General features: G+C 40.8%; 1 protein-coding gene across 5 annotated transcripts in view; it reads right to left on the bottom strand.

Annotated features, from left to right (window-relative positions):
- Window positions 1–20921, bottom strand: part of FBXL17 (F-box and leucine rich repeat protein 17) — a 295241-nt gene extending 274320 nt beyond the window's left edge. For 3 of the 5 annotated variants that reach the window (XR_002433101.1, XR_002433102.1, XM_021379301.1), the window contains exons 1-4: window positions 19992–20921; window positions 7793–7915; window positions 5217–5474; window positions 4448–4579 (exon numbers count right to left, since the gene is read on the bottom strand). Coding sequence is in view for 3 of the 5 variants with exons in the window: in XM_021379301.1 (XP_021234976.1) it covers window positions 4448–4579; window positions 5217–5474; window positions 7793–7915; window positions 19992–20774 (1296 nt within the window). In the remaining 2 variants the exon portion in view is untranslated. The remainder of the gene's footprint in view (window positions 1–4447; window positions 4580–5216; window positions 5475–7792; window positions 7916–19991) is intronic. The other 2 variants (XM_021379300.1, XM_021379299.1) reach the window with 2 other exon arrangements.

Below are 22055 nucleotides of genomic sequence, written 5' to 3'. Positions count from 1 at the left end.
ATCTATATAGAAAATATTATTATGTAGAATGAATGGTTCAAATGCCTTTGCATATTTATGCAAAAACACATATACTGACTTTCTTTTTCACCTCTTAGCATCAAAGTAGGCATAAATGGTTTACTTTAAGGACAGTATAAGAGAAACTGCTAAGGAGGTCAAAAATAAAACAGTCCTGGACAAAAAGGAAAAAAAAGTTCTTCAGAATAACACTTCATCATTCAGATTTGCAAAGAAATTATTGAACTGTTTTTCTGTTGTATAGAATAACATAGTGAATGTTCTCACAAATCGGAAACTTTCTGAAAGACCAGCTTTCCAAGACCACATCTAATACCAAACAGATCCCTCAAACAACCTCTATGAAAGTACATTTTTCCATATCTCATCTTAGTTTTGGTAGAGTTACTGAATGTTTTTAAAGCATGGATCATTATTTTTGCAGCACACCAGTGGTTGTTAGCATATCAGACCAGAGTAGACAAACTAAAGTACACTGAAGACTTTATCATTATTAATGAATGCTACCAACACTGTCACGTGTAACAAATTTTTCCTTTAGAAAGCTCTAATATAATACTTGCAAAAGATAAAGCACCACTGTCCACAGTTACGATATACAACAGAGAGATCAGTCTCTGTATTGGTATCCCATTCAATATGTACGTACATGTTTAGCAAGTAAATAGTCCTATGTATGGGTTCTATATGGAAACCTCTCACACATCTTAAGCATTACAGGTTCATACAAACATAATTGTTGTAATTCACACAAAATTATATGTTAATTACCAACAAAGTACTGATCTTTAAAAACAGCACTGCATAATTATCTTTAAAATATTTATTATAATAAGTGTCCTCACATACGGAGCATGAAAAAGTTATCAAACACCAATTTGCCCAAAAAGGCAAAATTTGGTCACCTGGAAATGCATGCTGTCTTCTGCTCACAGTAGACAGTGTTCCTGGACAGAGTCAGAAGATAAGCAACTAGAAGCATGGCTAAGGTAGACTACAACTGCCTTCATCAAAGTATCTGGGAACTGTCAAACAAATAATTTATCTTTAAGCCATTTACCTAACAAGATCCTATTATTGGGATGGTAGAAATGCTGTCAAGATTCCAACTGTAGTAGGTTCAAGTACCGTTTCCTATCTACACCCAACTAAGCTTAAAAATAAAAGACAGCAAAGGAAGAATGCATAGCAGTAGGCTGTCAACCTCTATTATCATCTAAATCCTCATCTGCTCCTTCACCTAATAACAATCCATAATACAGACACTAGGTGAAGTAGGAAGGTACAAATCTGTAACTCCCACCTGGTAGGCTCAGGCAACCACTGTTTTTATCATTTTAGCCATTAAGTCACTATGTGAAGGAAAGGAAACAGAAAAAAATCACTGTAAAGAATCAACGACGAAATTGAGAGTTTAAACACGGCTAGTATAAAATTGCTTCTGGGGACATATCTTCCTTCTAGGTTCCGTAATCACTACTTTGTTGTGCATCTCCCACAGATAAATCACAAAGCCTTTTAGAGCTCCATCCACCATGTTATTTCTCAGTCTGAATATTGTATGTAAATACAGAGCAGTTCTCAGATTTTTCAACAGAAGCTAAGTACTTTTTCTCTGTGATGAAAGGTAAAAAGAGGTTGGCAGAAAGAAACAAAAAGTTAACAATAAAATTTACCAGTTCGTCTTCTACCAGCTTCATTCAAATCCATCGTTCATATGAGGCAAACATGAAACTTACACTTGTGGAATTCAATTCCAGTGAAGACTATAAAACATTAAGCCCAAGAAAACTCCCAAGACCAAGAAGCTAGGAGGGTTCCTAGCTTTGTCTGCTCTTCCCTTTAGACTGAACTTTGGTGAGATAGGTTGATTATATCAGACTGTTTGAGAACAGACAAGGAAAAATAACTGACACACTTCAGAAGACTTGCAAATTTTCACTAGGTTCCTAATTTGACCAGTAGACTTCAGAAGGACTTTGCATACAATTGCTCTTCCATTGAAAGGACAGAGGAAAAAATAAAAATGTTTTGAAGAGATATAAAGCATAAACAGTTGTGCAAACAAGAGCTTTTAATTGTAAGCCCTGTGATAGTTCAGTTTCACCCCACACATTCTTTCAAACTGTTCATTACTTGTAGCTTTCACTTACTACCATTATGTACTCAGTACCTCAAAGAAAAAAAAAAAGGATCTATTTTTTCTGTGAAATTCTAGTACATTAAACAATCAGAACATAAATTCTTCTTTCTGTGCTTCTGCTCAGCAGTTTGGTAATGGAGTTACTTAGCAACAGATGAAGCAGCAGTACGGTGTTCACCAATCCACCTTTTTCTGTAAAGTAACACTCACAATGGCATTATTTAGCTGCTGGATGCCTCTTGATAGATGTATTTTTGAAGTATAAAATCCATTAGCCTGAGACAAGCCTACATGAAAACGCAGCCATCAAGTACCATCTATAATGCACTGCAGTTCAAAATTAGTAAAAATTGCCCCTAAGATTCACATGACTTTGAGCACCTCTGAAAAAAAGACAGAAAGAATAAAAAAAAAAAAAAAAGAAAAAAAACCACAGACTCAATATACAAAAGCAAAAGAAGAGATTTAAAAAGGAGAAAAAAACATCTGACAATCTATGTGCTTCATGCAAACAAACCAAGGCTGTATGTCAAGGACACTTTCCTGCCACAGAATATTAGGTTTTCAAAAAAAAACCAATTATTTAGTTCAGAAATACATCCACTCTCCTCAAAACCATCTTCTTCACATAAGAGTAGGAAATAAGATGTATCACGCAAAACATTAACAGTGGCTTTATTTTAGAAGGCAGACAAGAACAAAAATAACACACAGAAATTAAAGCAAGCAGTGGAGTAGCATTTACAACCAAACATTACTCTCCTTTAAGCTAGCTATATGCTATTAAACAATTCTTTTTTATTATTATTATGGAAATTAGGAAAGTAAAAAATCATCGATTTACAGTAACAAATACAAACTGTCTTCATCACATGAGATTAAACTTCCACAATAGAAAGATTTGAAAATATGCTCCTCAAGGAAGTGAAAAGATTGGCAGTTTCACTGGTTTTGTCATCTAGTGGAATCATCCATGAATACTTTATCCTAAAGATTCAACCTCCTGGAGCTCATAATGCAGTTTATTTCGTGTTTACAACTCTAGACTGGTAAAGAGCTGAATCTGGACCTTACAAAGCTAAACTGAAGTCTGCCAAACGTATTGGGCAGCAGCTTAAATAAAATTTAAAATTAATAACTACATTCATGAAAAACTGTGCAAAACCTGAATTTTGATGAATTATTTGACAAACCTTCAGAAATGATGAAATAATAATACTCTATTCATCTGAGAATAGATGACAGATTTACGAAGACCTACTTTGACAGTACTGAAAGAGTTTCTTTTGTAACCGGGGTGAGGAAAGCAACGGGGAACACTGCAATTTTTTTGCCTTTGAACTATTTTGAGATCCCTGTTTTGGCTATTATCTCCTATTTCTCAAATCCCAACAATTTGGTGAAAACAAAAAAAAAAGGTGTTATTTTAAAAAGAGAAACGCTTCTCAAATTTCTCATAACATCTTAGGCATTAGTATGTTTGTCAATTTGAAACCACACATCAAACAACTCAGAGCACAAAGTACGCTGTTTCCTTACATGCAAAATTTATTTGTTCCACTTCATCAGTTTTCAAACCAAAGGTTACAACATTGGCCTAAGCTAAAAGTTAAGAATTATGATGCAAGCAAATCTTTCTACTTACATTCTAGAATAAATAAATAAATAGATAGATAGATAAGTAAACAAATAAAGCCAATGCTTTAGTATATAACTTAGTGGAAACTGGCCTTGAGCTTTAGAAACTATCTCTTCAGAGCTCTCTCACTGTGATTAGGACAAAAGATACTTGCATTACTCCTCAACACTACTTTATTCTACTAGCACAGGCACACTATTCTACTGCATCCTGACGAGAAAGGGACATATTTCAAGAAACGATAATGTGTGCTTTGTTTGTAGTCAACAACCCAACCTACTGCAATCTTTAAGTTCATATAAATTGACGGTGTATTGTAGAAAAACATATTGGTATAAACAAAAGAAACACTTGATATGTACTAAACAGTCTCCCACGCAAATATCTACCCAACACTCTACACCTGGAATGCCATGTCAAAAAACAAAAGTTATTGTGTGTATGAAATAGCATTAGTTTTAACACATACTCAGTCACCTTCAAGCTATGTCTGTAGAATCTACATTTTCTCATCTAAAAGAAGATTGTAGATGTTCTTTGGCAGTGAATTGCTTAATCAGACCAAAGTTTTAAACTAACAAAAAGCAAGGGAAAGCTTTGACAATGACAATGCCATGAGGAAAAAAAACTTGATATATACTTACTAATTTGTTTTCTTGCATGTATATTCTTTGCAACTTCAGGCAGCCTTTAGCTATAACGATCATTCCTTCATCTGAGATCTTGTAACACTGACCAAAATGAATGTCTTTCAATTCTTTGCATTTTGAACCCAGCTGCAATTAATGAAATCAGAGCAAGTATTTAAAAATAAAGAAAAACAATACTTGATTGAACTAGTAAGTGATGGCAATTAAAATTTGTTTGGGTTCCTGCATTCCCCTTAAAATCATCTTTATTTGAAGGTTTTATTATTACAATATGAAAACAAGAAAGATTATAAATATACACACGACAAAATGAGACTGCTAACTACAATCAACAAAAAGAAGCTAAGAGTACCATTTAAGAACTAAACAAATTATAGGACATACTTAAGCAACTAAAAATGCCTGCTTACTGGACAATTGACAAGATATTTAACATAACTACTTCACAACTTACCCTAAATACTCTTTTAACAGAAAAGACATAACTGATGAAAACTTCCTGTACACCTAATAAAGACCTCAATTGCCTGCTTTTGTGATGTAAAGATCCAGTAAAATTCCATAAACCTGATGTAAACTATGGCATGGCAAACCGGATAGTAAATATGATACTTAAAAAATATATGCCCATATACTGAAGTAAAAGAGGCCATCTGATTTTAATTATATCCTTGAAAATGGAACCTTCTTCCAAATTCATTTTTGTACTTGATAAAAAGTCAAAGGACTAAGATTACAAAAAAAATATAGAATGGATGGTTACCTGCTTTAAGCCTTCATCAGTGAGTCTGTCTTGATTGCCCACATGCACTTTCTGAAGAAGTGGACACTGAGAGGCAACTGCCATGATAGAGGTGTCAGAAAGCTGCTTACACCTATAAGCAGTATACCTTAGCAGTCCAGGACATTTACACGCTAATATGCATACTCCTGTATCAGATACATTGCGACAGTCAGAAATATTGATTTCAGTAATATTCTGGCTTCTTGATGCTATCTTTTCCAACAGTTCATCAGTCACCTGCAAACAAAAATCAAATATTTAAGTTTAACTTCCTTCATAAGTATCTTCTATTTCATTAACACAAAAGCTACTAAGATGTGTTTGCATAAGCTATTGCAATAATGAAAAGATGTGTCTTTTAAAATAAGAGCATATTGCTGTCAATAGTTTTACAGTTTAAAAAATTTTAAAGAATTCTGCTCCAATGCTTGGAGAAAATAAGATTAGCAGCCCTCTTCACATTCTAGAGAAAGTGAACTGCCTCCTTTAAAAGCAAACTTAGCTAAGGTAGTATTTACAGATGAGTAAATGGTTTATATGTCTCTGAAATGCAACAAGTTTTTACTTCAGCTTTGGTAATCTTCCAAAACTGCTTGTCAACCAGCAAATAAGCCAGTGATGCAGGTAACAATGAGCTTCTCAACAATGTAGAACATTAACCCAAGGTACCAATGAACAAAAGGGAAGAAAGGAAAGAGGAAAGAGGAAAGAGGAAAGAGGAAAGAGGAAAGAGGAAAGAGGAAAGAGGAAAGAGGAAAGAGGAAAGAGGAAAGAAGAAAGAAGAAAGAAGAAAAGAAGAGGACACAACAGTAAGAAAAGTAAATCAAAAACAGAAGTTTCCTACTATTTGCTCAGCTTTAAAAGTGGAGTATTTGTATATTTAAATGTTAACAGAAGAAAGACCATTAAATCAAAGATACATGCAGTATATTCCCAGAGCTCTGAATAACAAAAGATTCCATGTGCTTTTATACCTGCACGTATTGTTACCTAACGTGCCAATAATTGTAAAAGATGCCAGTACTACAAAGTAGGTAAGAAAGGTAAAACAAACTTCATTCTGAAGCACATAAGTTAATACAAGACAAAAACAAACAAAGCCAAAGCAGATAAGGCTAAATGCATTAAATTCTGTTGCTTAAAAAAAAAAAAAGTTGAATTTTAAAAAAATGTGTCTAACAAAACCATACAAGAACACTTATCCATTTAGTACAAATGAGATTCAGAACATTAAGCCTGGACAGGGCAACAGAGAAGAACAAAAATCCTTTCTGTTTTTCTCTCTTTCGTGGTTAAGAAACACTTTCTTTACTACACTCAAACTGTTTTCTGTTACTAGTAAGTCCAATATTTTTTTCTTAACTAGAAGACACAACAAATTGCAAAAAAAAGAAAAAAAAGAAAAGAAAAGAAAGAAAGAAAGAAAGAAAAAGAAATATATCATACAATATTGTTCTTTTCCCTTACCCCCAAACAAGCCACCGAATCCTTCCCACACAAGGAGAGGGATAATAATTTGTTTAACATTGGTTTAGGAACTCCATGAAGAATTTACAGGACAAGTTTCTTAGGGCAATGTCATAAATGATAAAGTTCAATGAGATCCTAACACACGTAACAGGCAAAAATATTTAAAAACTTAGTAAATAGAAGTAAAATTACTCCTCAAGACAACAAAGAGGGAAGCGATTTAACACAAAATACCTCTGGTCTGTATAAGCCTGGGAGTCATCTGACAAAAAACAGACAATCTAATTTTCTTTAGTGGCTTAGAAACACATTAGTTAACTAATAACTCTAGAAACAAGACTACTTGTATGGTTTCCTATGAATGGATGACCTGAAAGTAATATCCCACATATAATCTTTATGTTCAAAATAGATGAACAGCTTCTTGAAATGGGATCCTCCCATGGTCATTCCTCTGCACCCACTAATTACACAGAACTCTCAAGACATTGTTCTACAGATCTCCACGTATAATAAAGTAACAGGAAGCCTAGAAATGGTGGACAAACAAAACAGGCATCCTTAAACAGCTTTTCCAAAGAAAACTCTAGGCTCTGTAAGAATCCCAGAAATAATAGCTCTGGGATACACTGAAGACCTCAAAAGACAAGATCTGTTGTTTTATTGGTAGGAACAGTATCAGTCATAGAGAAATGAAGGAAAACTTGTACAAGCAAACATATTAGTTGATAAATCACTTTTCAAACTAAAGCATCTTCAAAAATCACAACTACATTTTTCAATTGAAAGATATGGTAGATCTTATAGATGGAATTACCATCACCTCATGTAGACCTGAGGCAGGTAACCCACAACCATTTCAAACAACACTCATCTCATGCTGTTTAATAAATGATATTTATCAAAGGAAGTCAACATTCAGAACAGTTAATCTACACGTTTGGTCATTTTCAGCCTCTAGTATGAAAATCACTGAAAATCAACGTGCAGTGGATTTCTTTTTTTTCACCTTTGATCAGAAGTACAAGTTCTAAGAACAAACCATGAGTCATTAAAACATTTTTTCCACAATGATACCTCCATACCTGTTGGCGACTACTGAGATCCAGCTGCTTCCAAAACTGAAAATCTAAACACAGGTCACGCCAATATTTACAAACTAATGATGCTGAAAGGCAGCGCTCATTCAGGGATAAATTGGAAAATATCTGTAAAAAACAAAGGGAAAACATTATTTGTCAAAATCAATCATATTTGAGACATAATTATTTTGTTATTAACATATCTCAAAGAAGATGGGAAAATTCTAGCATGCAATGCATAATACTCCTAGAAGTTGCCCCCAACTTGATTAGTCAAGGACAACAACAAAAAATCTACACACCACAACGTCTGGCAATATTAGTAAGTCACATTAGTAAAAGCAACAACAAAATAAGTTCATAAGTACCTTCATAAGTACTTCATAAGTACTCATTTCTTAGACCAAATTTGAAATGTGTTTTTGAGATGGCATACTTAGAGAATGACAAATACAAATATTAATTGATTGTAGTCTGTATGTGTTATTTACTAACCACAGGAAAGGTTTTTTCCATCTCTATTCTGATTCAGGTCAGAAGACTCTCCCTTTCTTTTCAATTTAGTAAAGAATAAAACTCATAAGGGCACTGAAACATCAGTCTTGAGGGAAGGAGATATGAGTAAACTGTAACTTTACAGCAGGCTCAAAGGATCGTCTTGTATTTACTATATTCAGTCCCTCCTCCGAATTACTACTGTTAAAAAAAAAAGTCTATCAAGACTTACATGTGAATGCACTCTGTAACCACAAATGAACTCTAATCCACAAGTCACCCTACAATGAAAACGGGCAACCATAACCTCAGGATATATACAAAGGAATATAGCCTGCAAAATATAACAGTTCTCCCAGTCAACTGATGAGGACATCAGTTACTAAGCAGAAGCCACTTTCAAGCAATGTCTTCAAGAAAATCTGAAAACACTGAAGTGTTTCTAGGAAAACACTGAGCTCTAAAGAACATTAAAACATTCGAAGAAAAGTTTAAGACAAAAAAAAAGAGGAATGTCAAAAGAGGCAACAAGAAAGAGAATACTTCCATAATCTCTGTGGTACACTGGACAATTTGTCTCAAAAATTGTTAGATTTCTAAAGTAAGAAAAACAAAATATTGGAATGTAACTTACTTCCATGATTGGCCACTAAAACAAATTAGACAATCAGCTGCCAGCAGTAACAGCAAATAACTGCCTCTCCGTTCATGGAGATGGCTTAGCTGAAACTAGGACAGTTGATCTTTCCTTCACAGCATCTGGTATAATACTATGCTTTGGCTCTAGGTGAAAAGCCATGTTGATAACACATGAATTTTTTTTTTAATTGTTCTTGAGCAGTGCTGGACAGAACCAGGGCAGCTGACCTAAACTAGCCAAAGGAATACTCCATACCATATGACAGCATAGAAAACAAACTTGAAAACTGAAGGGAGTTGGCCAGGGGCAGTCACTGCTTAGGGACCGGCTGTGCACCAGTCAGCAGGTGGTGAGCAACTGTGCTGATCACTTGCTTTGTGTGTATACACACACAAACATATATACATATATATGTAATTATCATAATTTGGGCCCCTCACTACAAGAAGGACATCAAGGTCCTGAAGCGTGTCCAAAGAAGGGCAACAAAACTGATGAAGGGACTGGAACACATGTGCTATGAGGAGGGGCTAAGGGAGCTGGGATTGTTTAGTCTGGAGAAGGCTCAGGGGAGACGTTATAGCTCTCTAAAACCACCTGAATGGAGGTAGTAGCAAGGTGGGGATTGGCCTCTGCGTAACTAGTGAGAGGACTAGAGGGAATGGCTTCCAGTTGCATCAGGAGAGGTTCAAGTTGGATATTAGGAAAAACAGCTTCTCCAGGAGAGTGGTCAGGTGCTGGAACTGGCTGCCCAGGGAGGTCCTTGAGTCACTGCCCCAGGAAATGTTCAAGAAATGCTTAGATGTTGTACTAAGAGACATGGTTTAGTGGGGAAATATTGGAGGTGGATGGATGGTTGGACAACATGACCTTTGAGGTCTCTTCCAACCTTGGCGATTATACGATTCTACAATTCAGTAACTATAATCCTTTTTTCCTCTTCCTTTTTTTTTTTTTTTGTCTTAGAAAATAGTTTTTATCTCAACTCACAAGTTCTTCTTTGGCGTTTTTTTTTTTTTATTCTCTCCCCCATCCCACTGCAGGGGGAAACTGAGAAAACAACTGTATGGGGCTGAGCTCCTGCTGGGTTAAACCACAACACCTAGCATAACAGTTTTCAATATGTATATGCCTTAAAGGCCTCCTGGGGATGGGGAGATGGCTGACTGTTCCTGGAAGATCTACCAACAATAATAAAGAAAAGTCAAATAACTACCTTCTGTAACTGGTTGTAATATTCACCATTTCAGATATAGAAGAAAAAGGGGAAAAAGTCACTGATTCACTGCTGCAGAAGTCCTGAAGGAATCTGTGTGAACCCTGTTTTCCTGAAAGCCCATGCTTGTCTGTGAAGGTATGTTTTTCATCAAGGCATCAGTGGACCACGGGAGACAGAAATATGGATGAAACAATCAGTGTCTGTCTCCTCCCTGCAGTTCTTTGTATAGGTGAGTCCAATCACAGAGCAAGATGGCTGTGAACAGCATCCAAGAAATCTCCAGTCAAACAGTGAAAAAGCACAAAACAAAGTGGTGATTTCACATCTGACACTTCTACTGCAAGAGCGTAGTTTAAGGCTCTAAAAAAAAGAATTCACAATCTGATGATTCTCTGCAACTCTAAGCTAATAAAGCAGTAGGGAACTTGAGTTCCTACTGTCAGCAGAAAACAGAAAACTGAATCTTTTAACAGTCACAAAAACAGAAAGAGAGCTAGGCATTGTGATCCCTGTTACACTCAGACATGCATCTGAATGACTCCAGCTAATACTAAGAAGGGATGATAACTCTGCCATTGTAACTTACTTCAAACTAGCCAATCCTACTACGGTGGGAAATAAACACACTCAGTTGTGGAAATATCTTCCTTACTTTGAAAAACAAGAGCCTGTAGTTCTCAAAACAAGAACATATCAAACACTAAACAATAAAGAATGTTGCTAATCCAACCACTACTGTAAATATGAACGCCCTTAAGTTATTTTTGTTCAAAATGCCATCCTACCAAAAGTCCTCACCAACCACAGACCTACAGCTAAACTCCAGCACGCGAAACATCTCCAAGCATTTGAGATCATGTCTGATTCCACGGTGTAAAAGAGGTAAGAGTACTGCAGGCGTCACAAATTGGCTCATTAGAGAAGCAGTAATCAAAAACAGCCACTAGGGGGAACGCAGGTGCTAACAAAGTCGTTGCACTTCAAGTTCCAGCGTGGATAGGAGCAGGCACACAAGCTACAGAGACCAGGTATTGTTGTTGTTGTGTGTTTTGTGTATTTTCATAGACCTCCTGCCTATGACAGATAAATTCGGGGTGGGCAGCGAGTCCAATACTTACCACATTTAATTCCACATGTCCTCCTCCATGTCCAATATGTTTTTCCCCTCAGCTCCCTGCCTAATCCCACACCCCAAGCTTAAAACTGAAGTGTCTCTCAGCACACACTAAAGAAAATGTATATTTAACAAAACACTTTCTAAATGCATTTCACATTCCTTTTTCTATGGGCAAAAGGCACACTTAGAGGGTGCACGCTTCTACAAAACAAATAAATGAAAAACAACTCCTGTTCCACTCTCACATCTCACCCTCTTTCAGATGTCAGTGCCTCCTGCCTCAGCTATTCAAGTGATAGGTAGGATTGGTGGCCCTTCTGCCCTCACAGTGTTACAGAAAGGCTTCCTGGGCCTCTAGGCCATATCCCATGTAAGAATCAACATCCATATATGTTCATCATTAATGGCCTTATCATATCTTCCAGAAATAGTTTTTTAATGTCAATCTCTTGCTTCAACGTAAGCATTCACTCAGACTAATAAATGACTACAAAGAAAAGTCAAAAATGCAATACTCAGAACAGCAAAGGTCATCTATCAGATACAGCTGGCTCTCAGACAGACCACGTTTGATCTGCTGAGCTTTAGCAGTCCAATCTTATTTCAGTGATAGGTACAGTCATACGAGGATTTTTCTCTCATATGAGATTTGTAAGCGAGTTGTTTTTACCTTCTGGCAACAAATCATAAATACACTTAGGTTGGAAGGGATCTTAAAGATCACACAGTTCCAACCCCCTGCCATGGGCAGGGCTGCCAACCAACAGGCTGCCCAGGGTCCTATCCAACTTAGCCTTGAACACCTCCAGGCACAGAGCATCCACAGCTTCTCTGGGCAGCCTGTGCTAGTGCTTCACCACCCTCTTAATAAATAATTTTTCCCTAATATCTAAGGTAAATCTCCCTTCTTTTAAAGTTATTCCCCCTTGCCCTATCACCATCACACTGTGTAAAAAGTCAGTCTCCCTCCTGCTTACAAGCTCCCCAGAAGTACTGGAATGCCTCCCCAGAGGTCTCCCCAGAAATTTCTTTTCTCCAAACTGAACAAGCCTAGCTCCTTCAACTTTTCCTCACAGGAGAGGTGCTCCAGCCCTCTGATCATCTTCGTGGCCCATCTCTGGACTCACTTCAACAGCTCTACGTCCTTCTTGTGCTGGGGAGCCTAACCTGGACACAGTATTCCACCCCGGTGGGGCCTCGTAAGGGAGGAGCAGAGGGAGACCATCACCTCCCTTGCTCTACTGGCCACACCTTTTTTGATGCAGACCAGGGTACTGCTGGCCTTTCCAACTGCAAGAATTCCAATTCCACAGCACTATTATAAGTGTGTTCATGCACATGTTACAATTCATAATTCTGAATCAGCTGGTTCAACTGATTTGAAGCCAGCCATTAGTCCTGCAATAGCACACTTCATACTATCAAATCCAGTGCTGACAAAGTTCTGTTTGTTTGGTGTTTGGGGCTTTTTTTTTTTCTTCTTTCTGGAATACATGTTTTGTATGACAATGGATGGGAAAAGGAAGAATAAATTAGGCTCTCTTTTCCCATGAAAGGCTGGACCTGATGACCTTTTCCACCCTGGACTGTTCTATGACTTTATGATTCCAAACTGCTTAAGAATTGAAGGTTAAAGGGTCCAACCAGAAAAGCTAAAAAGAAGAGATTTTCTTTGTAATTGTCGCCTCTGCTAATGGGTCTCTGTGTGATGGATTTCAGGCTTAAAAATCTTCCCCATTGTTCCTATACTAGGTATTTCACACTGTACATCCAAAAAGAACTACTTTAAACTTTTGTACTAAGCTTTTTATCTCAGCAGGAACAGGAAAAGAACAAAAGCAAACAAACAAAAAAACACCAAAGAATAATCCCCCCACCCCTTACTATATTTTCTTAAAATCTTAAAGGTAAGATTTAAACACAGTAAGTCTGTGTATTAAACTTGATTAGTTTATCTGTAAATACAGTAACTTTTGCCTTAATTGAAGTTTCCCAGGCGCAGAAGCTCTTGACTGAAATCAATCAGGTGTCCATTAAGTGCACTACTAATCAAAGAAAAACTTAGGGCAGTAAAATCAGCAGATAAATGAAAGTTACTAGTTTGTTGAGATAGTCTCCTCAGCACCAAGTTCTCCAAACTCTTGACTTCACACCACACAAATTAAACTACACATGCGTAGAGTTCAAAGATTTTAACTTTTCAAATGACAATCTACTTCTAAAACAAATGATTAACACAAAAAAAATCAATGAGTTAGCATTACTGAATGCACTGAACTAAGAAGCTTTTTCATTATCAACAGAAAATAAAAAACATTCAGTTGAGGGCTAGTATCACTTTTTAAGGATGCTACAAACTTCAAGAACCACAGCTTAATGAACATGGGCCGATAAAACAAAGTACAGACTACAACCCCCAAGGCAAATTAGATTCTAAAAGGTGAATTCATATATTCTCTCTTTCTGTCCATCATTCTGATTTGAAAGACATTTCAATCTAACTAAGTAGGAGAGTGAAGGTTTCTGCTTATGTAGTCTTTTTCCTCAATAAAAATTTTTGCAGCTAAGAAAAGAATAGATATTTGAGCAATTGTTTCCACTGTATCATGTCAAACAGAACTGTTTTGAAGCCTAAAAGTTCGTGGTATTAGCAAGAACAGTATATACAGAAAACATTAAAATGTAAACTCAAATATTTCATATTGCTATTCATCACAGTGCCTAATGAACTTGGAAAACTAATTCTTGGAAAACTGCCCATTTGTTTCATCAGCTGGGTGCAAGCCTTTACAGCAACTAATTGAAGACTTACTATACAGTCCTTAGGAATTATATTTGATAATTAAAGGAACGTGCTTAGTACATGACATTTTACTATGAGCAGTTAAATGCAGCAGCTAATTACAGGCATACTGAAGTTAGTGGTTTTACATTTTTGTTGTTCTATTCTGACTCAGAAAACTAATGAATCTTCTATCAAGAGAAGATAAACGAAGGATAGGGGAATGTTTGCCTAGTTTTTGAGAGGTTTTGTCATTTCATCCACACATACTCTCAAGCTAGATAAAGGAAACATGAGTGACTCATGAGCACCTGAGTACACAGAGAGGATTTAAGAGCTCAAGGAACACATCTCTGTAAAAGAAGTATCTTCTGTCTCAGTACACCCATGAAGGAAATCAAACTCAAGTCTGACAGCCAGAAAAAGTGATGTGACTTCTTCACAACACAACCAGCATTTTCATGGTAAACTACCATTAGTAGGAACAGTTTATTTGCCCATCACACCTTGTTACCTGCTATGCTGAAACTAGCGACAATATTAAGAGAAAGTCTTTTCAGGCACACCCGATCCTGAGAAAAGTTTTGCAAGTTCAGGTTGGTGTCTGATGATCACCCTGCAGAGCACAAAGGGAACAGCAGAAGCATGCATTCGGGGGTTACAAAAGCGATAGACACTGCTCTTAACAGCCACTTGCTAACAGACTGGCTTAGTTGTAATGCTAACTTTAGTTTATGTCCCTAAGAAGTTAACAGGAGACACTGATGCCATACTTTCATACTAAGAGAAAAAAAAGGTTCTGACTAACAAGCAGAATATCTTTACTTTAAAGGGACGATGAAGTCTTATCCCCATCCACTCACAGTGTCAGTGTCCTCATTAAAAGACACCTGAGAACGCTGTCAGTGAATCACTGCAATATTTTAAAATACAGACAATGAAACATTCTAAAAATCTGCTGAAGATCAAACACAGGCACCTCTGAACAAAAAAAAAACCAAGAAAAAAGAAACGTTACACTTGATCAACTTTGCATTCAAACAGTGCACAACCTACAAGGGATTACCCTTCCCAATACATAGTTTCAGTGATGTAGAGCAATCCTAGAAATACCTGAACAAAATCAGGAAAAAGGTTTATTGGACACTTCAGGCCAAGGTGAGCTGGGATAAACATGAGTGTTTAGGCACTCACCTTCAAGAAAAGTAGTAATTTCATTCCATGATTTCTGTATCCCCCATTACACAGTGTCATGGTTTTATGATTGTCAGTTATTGGTATTCCACATCATAACATCATGTAGTGGATGTACCTGGTTCTCAGAAAAGGACTACTACATTCCCCAAGGTACTTTGCTCCTCTGTTACCATTTCCGGCCAAATCACGAGACCTCTTCCCTTTTTCTGCCCATCTCTCGTCTTGGCAGCACCTCGCTCTCCAGCTGTCTTATCATCGGTAGTAGAGTAAGGCCTACCTTGATTTTGGGACATTCTCTCTCTCTGTATTGGATTTACCAGCTTAAATTGTAATTATATTGTATTATAGTGTGTTGTTTTGCATTCCGATATCTTATTTAGTAAATTAGTTTGTTTCTCCTCAGATTGTTGCCGCTGTTCTTTGCTCTCAGGGCCATCTCCTTACCCTTTTCCCCTCTTCCCTTTTCCCGGGGCGTGGGCCCGTGGGTCCCCCATCCCATTTGTCACAGAACCGGGCTGAACGCCTGTAAGTCGTTGACACACAGTTAATTCTGTATGTGAAAACCTACACGCTTACATGAAAGCCACCTTTTTACACTCCAGGGAAAGCAAAATACCTACTTATTTTTACAGTTCTGCAACCAATCTCAGAATTTATCAGGAAATAGCCACAAGCTATGGAAGGGGAGGTTTAGGAACAATTTCTTCACTGAAAGGGCTCTGAAACCTTGGAACAGGCTGCCCAGAGAAGTGGTAGAGCCACCATACCCAGGGTATTTAAAAGTCATGTAGATGTGGTGCTTAGGGACACAGTTTAGTGGTAGATTTGGCAGTGCTAGGTTAACAGCTGGACTTCATAATCTTAGAGTTTTTTTCCAACCTAAATGACTCTATGGTCTTCCAGAATTTTACTACTGACAACATTCATATACTACCTTTGCTTTTACCGGTATAATGGCAAACTTTTCTTTCAGAAAGTTTCCTTCCCCTGCACTCCCAAAAGTTCAGCAAATCACACAGCAACAGCACAGTAAAGTTAAAAGTTGGCTCATTTTCCTACTGTAGCCATACAGTGACGGTGAGCTTCATGAAAACAAAACCAACAGCACTTGGTTAAACATTGCTAGAGAACAAGAATCAGCTAAGACTGAAAGAACAACTCTGCATCAACCACAATTCTCAAAGCTCAAAACAAGTTCTAGACAGAATAAACTCAAGCCCCAAATAATAAACTTAGCAAAACCTTAAGTTAAATAAAATCCATATATCTTCCATTAAACACTCATTACCTACATGCTAAAACTAATGATGCCTATGTCACTAACAGAGCAATATGTGTTCATGGCTTCTGAGAAGCAAACTGATAGAGAAGGTGTCTAAAAGGTCAACTACTCATTTAAAGAGCTCCTGTCTCTGTTTCAACGCAAGTTGAAGTACACCTAGTGCAGTGCACTCCTGATAAGTCCATCCTATTGGTTGTTCAAAAGGAATTAGAAATAAAAATTCCAGCTCCTCAAACGTCCTGAAACAGGAAACAAGCTTTGCCAAGACTGAACTGTTCTCTCAGCGTGCAAGCATCCCACCTTAATTTCCTTCACATCTAATTAAGCATATTGCTTCTTGTTACATGACAAAGAACAGGTACATAGTAAAGCTTATCAGTTTTCTCACAATAGAAGAATGCAGTCTGTCTTTATTTTGAACAGAAGTGTTCTTCAGCTTGAACAGTACCTTCAAGTTGTCATCACAAGCCACGTTTCCGGCATCCTCTGCATCTCCTTTGATACCATTTCAGTTCCTCTTAGGGTTTTCTAAGAAGGCTCCACTGCCTACAACTTCATGTAGTGGACCAGTAAAAATTTTACAAGCATTAGGCAGATAAGAAAATTTCTCTTCAGTGTTCTACACACACAGCTCAGTTTCTGTTAGAATAGCCCCCCAAAAAATCTGAAATACATGAATAAGCATTCCCAAGTTCACTTAGCCTGCAGACCTTTTTTACACCAGTTACGTGTTTGCAATGCAGCTGTTAAACAAAAAAAAAAAAGACAGCAGGTATGAAAGGAAGATTAATTTCTGCTTTTCACAAAAAAAACTGCAGTGACATGGGAACAGGAACAGCCCTTGCTATACAGCCCAAAGTTTTCAGTACATAGTGGCACACAGCACAAAGTTTTGCAAACTTCCGCATTACATGCTTAAAAACACTGGGAAGGAAGGGCTGGCTGCTCTGCCCTGTGTTACCTGCCAGCAGGGAGGAGCTCAGTGGCTCTCCCAGAACCTCTGGTCTCTGTCCAGAGCTGCAAACATCACCCCAAGCACTTCACCAGAAGCAGCAAACCAATATGTGACAAAAACACCAGCTGTGCTGTTTTGGGAAAACTTCAGCCCCAGAGCAGAGCAAGGACTCCAGGAGATGTAACAGAGGACCAGAACCAGACCAAAGCTCCACCTGTCCTGCACCAGGAGCTTGGCTTCATGTGAGAATGTAGGGAAATGGTCTACAGAGTCAGGAGCAGTGAAACAGCACAACTAGATGTGCTCACACAGCGCTTGCCTGAAAACTGAATGTAAGCCACTGTAAGCTGTAATGGGGAGTCATCTCCCGCTACCTTCCTTAGTGGAGGGGTGGGGTCTCAGGACCATGACTGAAGTTAAATGCTGTAAATCTACCCTCAGGTCCTGTTTCCTCCTCAGTGGAGAACATCCCAAGTCACATCTGTGACAGATGCCTAAGACTAGAATCACTTACTCTTCTTTTAAGGTTTGTTTCTCCACTGCCTGACAAAAAGTTTATTAAAGACTTCAGGGCATATTTAACTCTCACTTTTCCCACAATAAAATAGAGTGCATGAAGAAAGGATTGTATTTGGGACATTATCTATATTATAAACCCAGCACATGGTGAGGCCTTTGGACACCTGTAAAATCCAGCAAACAAGAACTTCTCAGAAATCCAAAGTGAAAAGTCACACAACAGAAAGGGATGACAGGGAAGCACCTCAAAGTAAAACAAAAAAACCTATCAATCTCACTAAGCATTGAGGGGCAAGATGAAAACAGGTATGGAGGTTGGTGGTGCTGCTGGAGTTACATACAGGCTTCTCTGTAAATGCTGCAGAAGGAGCTGAGCCACAGAGAAACTGAAGACAGCCATGGGGGCGAGGGGCAAGAAGGATGGGAACATGCCAAAGAAACCTTCAGAATACAGATACGAACATGGCACTGTGTGAATGTGAAACTGAAAGGCATATGGAAGAACATTTAAACTACCAGCAGGTGAGAGGGGCATGAAAAAGCCCCACTATTAAAAGAACTAGTTTATGACTGAATTAGACTGCCATTTTTGAAAATGTGAAACTGGGAAAGTGCTGAAGTGGCTACAGAAAACTGATGAGAAAAAGTCGTTAATGTGTACTTACGCCAGTCTGATTTCAAATCCTAACAGCCTAATATCAAGGATAACATGAGGAGTCACCATCCCTGGAGGTGTTCAGCAGAAGGGTAGATGTGGCACTGAGGGACACAGTTTAGCAGGTATGGTGGCGATGGGTCAGTGGTTGAATTAGATGGTATTAGAGGTCTTTTCCAACATTAATGATTTTATGATCTCAAATTAACAGTGGCAAAGAAATGGATTTTTTATTTTAGTGGAACTGTGAGGTAGAGTTTTGATCACAGAATCACAGAAGAGATTAAGTCCAATATGACAGCTTGTGATTTCTTAAATATCTGACAAAGGGGAATTTGAGTAGTGAACCTATCTAAAAAAAAAAAAAAAAAAAAAGTTGTGTGCCATTACAACATAACTAAGATGGGCTTGCATACTTCAAAATAAATAAATAAACAAACCAACCACAGAATTAATTTTATATGGAAGACAGATAGTAGATTGTCAGCATTTGGGGAAAAGAGTTCATAAATCATTTTTGGCGCTGGGGTTGCACAACCAGCGTTATAGTGAGAACAGATCTGGTCACAGACAGGAAGAGCCATCTGTCTTACTGCTCCGTTATCGCTCTGCTTCAAGTTCAGCCATCTGACCCCACAGTAAACTGCTGCAGTACTCCAAGTCTGACTGCTCCCAGTCTGAAGGCACACTTGCATCAAACTATAGAAACCATTGCAGACTCCAGCTCCAGCAAGACTTCTCTTTTGGTCTAAGGTTCAGCTGAAGAACGTCAGTGTGCCAAACAGCAGAGCAGCTTGAAACTAGAAGTTATTTTAGAAAGAGAACAGTAACCAAGGAACCGAAGCATAGCAGAAGGGAAAGGAAGCAAAGCAAGACCTGGCATATACAAAGCAATGGACTGTGAAAGAACACAGTTCAGATGGGCTACAAGAATTAAGAATGACTGGGAGACTGGTAAAACCAAAATCAACTCAGAATACAGCCTGGAAGAAGCTGTATGCTCCTCAGCACAACTTGCTTGTACCGCTCTGACTCACACAGAACGTGCCGAACTCAGCGACTGCCCGCCCGTCCCCGAATAGCCGACCCAGAGAGCACTACGCGTGCAGGGTACGTTACGAAGTCATGCAACAGGCTGGACTCGAAGCGCTTATGAGGCAGCGCACCGTGACGGCCTCCATTTCGACTTCAGGGCTCACGCCGTCACCGGTAAGGGACTAAGGCCGCTCCGGCCGTGCCGGGCCAGGAATTCCGGCAGGGGCACGACCAGAGAGGAGCGGCCGCAGGTGAGGGCCTACCGGCCCCCGCGGCCCTGAAGGCAGCCCCGGCCCCGCGACCCACCTTGAGCAGGATGGAGGGCGGCAGCTGGTTGATGTCGGCCGGCGGCGGCGGTTCCCGGCAGCCGTCTCCGGGGTGCTCCGGCGGCTCCTCGCAGCCCGCCTCACCGCTCCGCTCCTTCTCCCTCTCCTTCTCGTCCTCGGGGGGAGGGGGTGGCGGCGATACCGACCGCCCTCCACCGCCGCCGCCACCGCCGCCGCTCCCGGCGGGGCACCTCGGCGGCGCGGCCCCGCCGCTCCCCGCGCCGTCGGCAGCCGAGGGCAGGGCGCAGAGCTGCGGCTCCGCGGGGCACTGGCAGGCGGCGGCTCCGGGCTCCGCCGCGCCGGCGGCGCAGCGCGGCTGCTTGCAGGGGGGGCAGGCGGGCAGGCCGGCCCCCTTGCGCTTGCACACCATCTCGGAGACGGCCTCGCCAGGCGGCCCGGCCGGCCCCAGGAGGCCTCGCACCGGCGAGGGCAGCAGGCCCGAGAGGAGGAGGCGCCGGCAGCGGCCGCGCGGCTCCCAGGCGGCGGGCGGCAGGCGAAGGAGGCGGCGCGCGGCGCGCTGATCGGCGGCGGCGAGGGCCGCGTAGGGCGGCGGCGGCGGCAGCAGCGGGTCCCCAGCGGGCAAGGGCGGCTCCGGGGCGGGCGGGCTAGCGCCGTGCACGATGAAGCAGAACATGCAGGGCCCGCGCAGGAAGCAGCTCCGGCTGCGCGGCGGCACCTTCCTCCCGCGGCGGCGGCGGCGGCGGCGGCGGCCGCCGCTGTCCCGGCTCAGGCTGCTGGCCTCCTTGGAGAGCAGGTGGCCCATATAGGAGGCGGCGGCGGCGGAAGGGCCCGCGGGGCGTCACCTGCGGGAGACGACGGCCGCTGTCATGCTGCCGGCGGGGGCGGCAAGTGGCGGCGCCGGGGGCGGCGGTGCTGGTTCCGGGACGCGGAGCCGGGAGGGAGACGCTTCCGCTACCGCTGCCCTGACCTTCCCCGCGGGACGCGAGGAGGCGGCGCTGCGGAGGGGCTGCCGCCGCCCGCTGGTGCTGCCGCCAGCGGCCGGGCCTGGAGGCGCCGCCGGAGAGCGGTCGGAAGGGCTTCGAGGCCCGGGCTGCGCCGGCTGTCGCGGCTCGGCGGCCTCCCTCGGGTGGAGCTGGGGCCGCCCGGAGCGGCCTGCGCTCTCCCGGGCTGCTCCATCGCGTGCGGTGCCGGTCTGCACCGCGTGTGCGCAGATGGAGCACGGGTGCGGTGATTCCACGCACGGTCTCTGTAAATATGCGTGTGCAGACGGGGGGCTGCGGGTCGAAGAGCCCTGCGGCCGCGCTGAGGATGCTCTGGCCCCCGCTCTGCTCCCGGTTGCGTGTGGCTGCGATGTGCGGGGCCCGGAGTAAGTCTGAAATAAATCCATTGGTCAAAGCCGGTGGGGAAGACGACAGGAGTGCAGGCGAGGCTTTTGCGATGGCCGAGTAACGCACGCCGAGAAACTGACGAAAGCGTTCACCTTCTAAAGCTGTGTCTTCTCCAACAGTGCCTTCTTCACGGCTACGCACGCCGGCAAATCGTGTTTCCTGCTGTTTTGAATCACTGTCCAGCACCTTTGCCTCTGTGCTATTCTTTATTGCAGTTGCTCAGAGCGTGTACATCTTCGCAAATATGGGCCACAGGGCTCTAATTAGTACTGTTCTCAGCAAATTTATTTTGCATGTTTCAGCACTCAGTTCTAAATTATTAACATAAAATGACTTGCACATATAGGTTTAAATATATGTGGGACTTTGCCTTTAGTAAAAGGTCTTAGGGGAGGGAGGAAACCGGCTGTAGCTAGGATACACGTGGTGCAGTATTGCTATTTAATAATAAAGGGCCACAGCAGAAGTGCACAGTGCCAAGTACAAGATCTTTTGACGCAATGCTCAGGAAAGTGTTGTGTGAGGATTAAAATACCTGTGGCACTATTTTTGTTTGATAGCTGTGTTATTAGGCTTCAAAGATTCAGTAAAAATATGATAGCTGAGAAAAATACTAATACATTATTGGATAAAAGTAGCATGATACAATATTTTATCTGAATTTCTAACTCACTGATGTCCATCAATATCAATAG

Source organism: Numida meleagris, chromosome Z (genome assembly GCF_002078875.1).
Source record: "Numida meleagris isolate 19003 breed g44 Domestic line chromosome Z, NumMel1.0, whole genome shotgun sequence".
NCBI classification, from domain to species: Eukaryota; Metazoa; Chordata; class Aves; order Galliformes; family Numididae; genus Numida; species Numida meleagris.
This window is presented reverse-complemented; position numbering and strand designations above follow the sequence as displayed.